The sequence below is a fragment of the Magnolia sinica genome, chromosome 14 (genome assembly GCF_029962835.1).
Source record: "Magnolia sinica isolate HGM2019 chromosome 14, MsV1, whole genome shotgun sequence".
NCBI classification, from domain to species: Eukaryota; Viridiplantae; Streptophyta; class Magnoliopsida; order Magnoliales; family Magnoliaceae; genus Magnolia; species Magnolia sinica.
The window spans coordinates 14219650-14227108 of record NC_080586.1 but is presented as its reverse complement, the minus strand read 5'-3'; the positions used below and the strand labels follow the sequence as shown (position 1 = coordinate 14227108).

The window sequence follows — 7459 nt, the reverse complement described above, 5'->3', positions numbered from 1 at the left end:
GGACTACTTGATTTACAAATGGAGCTGCTTTTTAGCCTTTGGTATAACATGGAGTGACGCACGTGAATTTAACAGAAAAATCACAATGGGGCCCACCTGAGCCACGCACCTATTTGTTGGGATGGCACCCTTTACATAAGGTAAGGAGCCTTTTTTTAAGATAGTAGAAGGCACTGGAATGTAAATTCCATATTAATTAGGTAGATTATTATTATTATTATGATTTTTCATGTAAAATTTTCTTTAAAAAAATTTTAGAATGTGTTTGGCAGCACTAAATATCAAAATATCATGATATTTTGATATTTGGTGTAACCAAACGTATGCTTAGATCTGACCCAAGCAAGACCACTTACTCTTAGAATACCCAAAATACATGTCAAAGGTAATAGAAACATACATTGTATTCTTTTATTATGTGCTTATACTTCTTAGGAGGAGTGGACCATCCCATGCTCTGATGTTTGAGATGAAATAGGGTGCTAAAAACAAACATCTAAGTTAGCTCTCAAGCAATACCAGATCTGGACTGTTGATTCGTTGGGCCCACCTCCATGGCTTGTTGCCACCCTCAAAATGGGACCTTTTGGATGATCCCAGCCATTGTTTCACATTCAATGGATTTAAAAAAAAAAAAAAAAAAACCTTCCGATTGGGCATGAATGATTTTTGTCACTTGCTCCATATACTAAAAGGACCAAATTTTGTACTATCCACGTGTCCATGGTAGGGTCCACCTGACGGAAGGCTTGGATGTTTAGAGCATACGCCATCATTTTAACGGAAAATTTAACGGTGCAGATAAAATGTTCTTACTTCACACTGATTTACCACGAAAATCCATATACTAGCGCACGCAGACCTCCGAACACGTGCACACACCATGTCGATGGTTAAACACGTGTGGAGGTGATACGGCAATATTTACCAAAGGAGCACCAAAGTCCACAACCAAAGAAATGTATTTTACTCCCATCCACTCATTGGGTGGTCCACACCAGGAAACTGAGCCACTCCATTGGCTGTCCATAGATTTTGACTTTGTTGTCCACCAAATCAGTGGATCAGATTGCTTTTCATATCAGCTCATGATCATGGTGCGGCCCACCTTTTGTATGGATTGGATATTCTATACGTGATACGTTGGCATGAAAGAAAAGGCTGTCCGAGATGGCTCCTAAAACCAATCTGAAAATTTTATAGCAATTTCCAACAATTGTGACACGTGTGGATTTAGCAACATCATCTTTAACTAAGATACCTGTGCCGGGGGCTGTGTGGGGCTCACAGAGATGTCCTGATAAATCTACTCCGTCCATCTGTTTTGAAAGACTGCGATAGGACGGCAAACCAAAGATTAGGAAGATCCAAAACTCAGATGGGCTACACCAAACGAAACAGTGGGAAAGGAAACGTCCACCGTTGAAACCTTACTGGACCTGACCATGATATTTATATGCCATCCAAACAGTTCGTAGGGTTATTACCACTCAGATAAACTGGAGACACGAATATCATCCTGATATAAAACTTCTGTCAACCTCAGCCGTTCAATCCCCACTGTTTCGTGTGGCATGGCTCACATGAGTTCTGCATCTGCCTAATTTATAGATTTGTCCTATTGTGGTCTTACAAAACAGATGGACGGAGTGGATTTGTCACGGACATCTGTGGGCTCCACACAACCCGGGGCACAGCAATATATCCAAATCACAGGTGGACCACACGACTGAAAACTGTGGTGATTGATCATTAAAAAATTTATTGCGAGCCATAAAAGTTTTGGATCAAGTTAATCTTTGTATTGACCTTATGAACAGGTGGGATGGCAAATAAACATTACAGTGGATCCTAGGTGGGCCCAGGTAGTTTTTAATGGTGGGAATTCAATCACCACTGTTTCCTGCGGTGTTGTCCACCTGAGATTTGGATCTGCTTAATTTTTGGGACCATGTCCTAAAATGATGTTGAAAGATGCATGAACGGCGTGGATATATTACTCATTCATCAAGGTGGGCCCCACGGTCAGGGTAATACCTTGTAATGTGTTACCCGGGTAACACTTAATCCGCAATGGACAAAACCAGTCCACCACACGAATCCACCAAACCACCTCATTTTCCATAAAACTTATGGATGCAAGGTTGTTCTAACTAATTCCATGGCGGCAAATGGGCAGGGCTCAGCTGACAGGGCCTGAGTCTGGCCCATTTTGGACTAAGCCAGGGTTTAGTGGGTTGGACCTAGACCCAACTTTTATACCTCATAATTAGTTCGGCTGAAATGGTTTCAACCAATGGCTCAGCGGTAGACAGAGCATATTTCAATACCAAGATCATGAATTCAAGTGCCCATGTGGTGTGTTTAAAAAGTAAAAAATAAAAGTTAGCTGGACATGGTTAAAAGTTTAACCTGACTTGCCTCACTGTCAACCACACCTTCTAGGCCGGAAAACTCGAGTTGACCGGATGTTCAGCCCGTTGGGTTGACCGGAGTCTCAACTCAGCCCAATGTGATAATCTATAATTATAAATTAAAAATACTAAAATTCAATTAGATATCACTTGTTTGCAATCAACCTATATGATAGTCTATAACATTGCATCTCTTAGAGTTTTATGCTCTCACTACCGGTGGTCTTTGGTCCGAATAAAGGAGGGTTGCAATAAAGGAGGGTTGCATTAGGGCAGCTAGTATCAAACTCGTATGCCACAACTTTCAACAGAATGAGATTCCAAACAAACAGACTTGATGAGCTATAGTCTAACTGAAGGTATGGCCCTGATTGAGTGGCATAGCAGAACAGGATTCATGTAGCAAGCGGTTCCCAGTTAATTGGGATAGGGCTTAGATGACAATGAAAAATACTAAAATTAACAATAGATATTAAAAATAATTATAATTGCTCAATGGATATAAAAAGCAAAAAACTAAAAGCAGCAAACATGATAGCCCTGCTGGTTATAAGTGCTGTTACTCCAGTGTTGAGACAAGTCAGGCCGAGTCGCAAGTTTTGGAACTATGGCCACACCAGGTACTCACAGAAAACTAGTGGGTCCGTGGACGGCCCGGTCAGGCCCATTTCCCATCCTTTTTGTAACCCACGTTTTTATTTTTTTTAAAAGAAAGATCAAGAATGCTGTTTGTTGCAATTCTAAAGACAGGAGAGGAACCGCATCTATTTTGTCTAAGTAAACATTTATGAAAAAATGTATTTATTTTGGAAAAATAAAAGCATTTATACAAGAGAATGATGAAGCAACATTGTAGGGTCCACTTTTTCATAAATAGTATCTGAATTATTTCGAAGAATTCGTGGTAGAAATACAAACAGTCTACAAATTAACAGAAGAAGAAGGAAAAAAAAAATCTGTTTTTCATTAAAAAAAAAAATTTGTAATTAATCTGCAAGCTTTTAAAACTATCAGAAAATAACATTTCTTAGAGTAAATCAATGGCCCTATAAAAAACACACTCTATAGATGCGGTTTATTGCCACAATACAGGCCAAGAAGGCGTCACTGCCATTTCAAAAGTCCAAAACAATGCCAGACTAGTGCTTGCAATCCAAGTACAATATGGACAAAAATAGCCGCCTATTGCGACGTGGATTGCCTGATAAGAGGCGAAAAATTCGGCAAATGGCATAGAAAAATAAAAAGTCTAATCCATTGATGAAACATCAAAATCTCAAATTAGACCATTTGCATCAGTCAAGTAGGATCATGTATCTGGACCAAGTTCTATATAGACAGCTGACGGCCTGAATAGGATCGGATGCCATCTTAACTGCACCAAACAATTCTTGCCGTTTTATCAAGAAGAACACCAACAGCCCAAGAACAAAAAACATTAGGGAGAGCAGTACAATTATAATAAATTTGCTTGGTCGAATGTTGATAACGAATCTCAAAAGAAACCTAACCCGAAATTTGATGAAGAAAAGGCATCTAATTACTCAAACAAAGAATAGTAAAACGAGGAATTAGTAACCTACTTTTGGGTCATATGACTAATAAATCTACAACTGTACAAGACAGGCCCACCAACAGAAACAACTGTAATTTTTTGTCGATTTGGTCAGGCATGCAAAATAATGAAGAATTGATGGTTAAAAAAAAGATAACTGACAGTCCACATCCAATGCACGTGTGGCCCACCTAACGAGAAAATAGGTCTGATTCTTGGGGCACTGGCACAGGGCATGTTAAAGGCAGGGCCCACCTGATGAGCAGGCATGTCCGCCACATTAGCCCGTGTGGGGTTGTCAGTCCTTGGTGTCTGCAGATGCACTGCTGCAAGCAGCATTACTCCAGTGAAAAATGAATACTCATTACTAAACTCTTATCCTCTCTTCACAAAACAATTGAAGAATTTGAAGAACTGATTGCATAAGTGTAGAAAGATGGAAGACTGAAAGATTAGCATAGTCCTAATTCCATAGGTTGGTCAGGATCTGCTGCAGAATATGGAGATCTCAATATCTTGAGATTCGAAATTGAGTATTTCGAAAATTTTGACGTAGAAGACATAAAAACAAGAAGCTGAAATGATCAACCCGTAATGACTGCATGACCTAATTCCTCCTGATCACTTGTTAATGGCCCATCTGATATTGAACTTATGATCACAATTTTGTAACAAGTGCTGTCAATGGGCCAGACTGAGGCTGGGCAAAATAAAATTTGTATAAACCACTATGACAGAGGCTCAACTCCATATCCAGATGTTGCTGCCATGTGTTGTTTCACTTGCTTAGACATTAGGATCATCCCAAATATATCCATTAAGTTGAAGAAATCTGCAACTGAAGATGTATGAACATTTTCTTGTGATTTAAACTCACTGTCCTCAGTCTAGTCCTAGAATCTTCCTATAGAAAATGGCATTGATTCAATGCCATTAGTTGAGTTTTATGTAGTGGAAACTTTAAACAAACACTCACACAGTCAAAACAACAAACACGGAAGCTGCATCATGCACTTTCTGCTGTGATGAACAATGATGACCCTCCATTATCAAAAGAGTTATCACATGCTACAAGGCAGTCCTTTTTGAAAACTATTTAATTATAGGATGTTATAACCCACCCTAATTACATCGTTCTGTTGCTCTTACATGCTGCTTTTATTAATCTGCCTATTCACATTCCTAAATAATGTGATTTATGTAATTTGCTAATAACCAACATCCGAACGATGACACTCAGGGCTGTTTGGATGCACTTCTGCAAAATGGGTTTTCACACCTGCTCTTTTGGTCGAAACAAAGAAACCCAACAAAAACCAACCCAATTAGTTTTCGTTGAGTCACCTTTCTAGTGCCTATTTTACCAAGTGGGGGATGAGTCGGTGTCTGCGAAAACGTATCCAACCATGCAATGTGAACTGGGGTTTGGCTCAAAATGTTGTGTGGGCATCAAACTCTCCTTCTGAGGGTGAGTTTGGTTGCACCGATATCATGAAATTGGTGTGTTTGGTTGCACCAAATATCATGAAATTTCATTATATTCCGCACCAATTTAGACTGTTTAATAATGAAATTTGGTGCAAACAGTTGCACCCTTAATTAATAATAATCAAGGCCAAAGCCATCGAGAGAAAAATGGAACCAAGCATCCAACTCAATTACAAACTCAACTCCATTGTCCATTTTCTTCTCTCGGAAGCAGAGAGAGAGAGAGAGAGAGAGAGAGAGAGAGAGAGAGAGAGAGAGAGAGAGAGAGAGAGAGAGAGAGAGAAACAAATCACATTTCCATACCAAATCATGATTTTTAAACCAGAAAGCCCACGTACCAAATCATGATTTTTGAACCAGAAAGCCCACATACCAAATCATGATTTTTGAACCAGAATGCCCACAAACAAACCACATTTCCATACCAAATCGTGATTTTTGAAAAACCCCCAAAAACACAAATCCATTAGGGAAAAAAAAAAAAAAACAAAAATCAATTCAAAACACCACAAGACCAAAATGTGCTTGATTACGTCTCCTCAACCGAACCCAATCAAGATACTACTAAATACCATTTAACCAGAAACTAACATTCAACATCAAATTCCATTACCAGTTCTAAGAGGAAACATACTAAATACCACTTTAATAATTTCATCAATCAAACCGGAAAATAGTACTCAACTTCAAATTCCATTCCAATTTCTAAGAGAAATCAACAAGTCTACTAGTCCTTACTTGGCGTGCCGCTAGCGGGCCCTGATCGCGGCGGAGAGTGAGGCAATTCAATCCGCAGCCGCACTGCGGGCATTCGAGGAAATTCGAAATAGGGAAGCTGGCAGAGAGGATCCCAACAGAGAAATCAAGCTCGTTGCCGCTCCGAGTAACCTCGATGATGTTGACCCAGAAGAAGAGGACCTTGACACTAACACCACTGAGGTCTGTAAGCTTGTCCTTTGAGATAGTACCTTTAATGGTAGATTTGTATTTCAGCTGGTAGGATCCTTCTAAACTGAAGCTGCAACTCCCATTGAGGTAGGCTGAGAACTTGCCAGTGCTTCTATCAAGATCATAGCCCGTTGCCCCCTTTGGGAGTAGTCCTTTAGGGAAATCATACTCCTGTAGGACTTCATAGGCCGTTGGAGTGTCTGTGGACACTGATGAAGGGTCCACAGATGCTGCTATGCTGACCACCCAAATGCAGAGAATGGCTGCTGCAACCTTGGATTTTGGCATGGTAGAAATACCCATCTCTCTCTCTCTCTCTCTAAGCTGTATGGACTCTTTCTGTTTTGATCTGCCCTTTCATTATAAAGTGGGGATGCGGATAAGGTGGTCTTGCCCATACCAACCCCCTAGTGGTGTTGTGATCTGGTGGGTGCTGTGGGGCCACCATGATGTATTTTTTTGTATCCACACCGTCCATCCGTTTTTTTTTCCATATTATTTAGGTTTAAATTAAAAATTAAGATTCGAAGCTCAAGTAGACCACACCTTAGGAAACAGAGGTTATTGAACGGACACCATTAAAATCTTCTTGGGGTTACAGAAGTTTTGGATCAAGCTGATATTTGGGTTGGATGGTAAATAAACATTACGATGGGACCTAATAAGGTTTCAATGGTGCGTGTTATTTTTCCCACTGTTTACTGTTGTATGGCCCACTTAAGATTCGGATCTGCTTCATTTTTTAGTTCTTAACACAAAATTGTATGAAAAATGGATGGATGGTGTGGATATTACTCTAATACATCAAGATGGGCCCCACATCCCAAGACATCACCGCACCACCGCTGGGGTAGTGTGGGCAACCGCACTTAACCCGCGTCCATGGGAGCCTGTACACTAGGACGATTGTTCACCACCATTTTAAAGTTGCGGTGTTCCAGGACGCGGATTGCGTCCTACCCCCGCCTGTCTCTGGCCACGAACGGCTTAGTTCTGTGGAAGGGCCCACCGTGATTTATATGTTTATTTACACCGTTCATCCCTTCTCTCGTAT

At 40.4% G+C, this 7459-nt stretch overlaps 1 protein-coding gene across 1 annotated transcript; it reads right to left on the bottom strand.

Annotated features, from left to right (window-relative positions):
- Positions 1–6016: 6016 nt before the first annotated feature.
- Positions 6017–6721, bottom strand: LOC131225597 (uncharacterized protein At5g01610-like). The gene has a single exon (XM_058221149.1). The coding sequence runs from the start codon at positions 6706–6708 to the stop codon at positions 6163–6165; it is 546 nt and encodes a 181-aa protein (XP_058077132.1). The 5' UTR covers positions 6709–6721; the 3' UTR covers positions 6017–6162.
- Between the last annotated feature and the right edge of the window lie 738 nt (positions 6722–7459).

Bases quoted from the DNA above. Each gene is read 5' to 3' on its own strand.
- LOC131225597 (XM_058221149.1), bottom strand. From the start codon at position 6,708: ATGGGTATTTCTACCATGCCAAAATCCAAGGTTGCAGCAGCCATTCTC.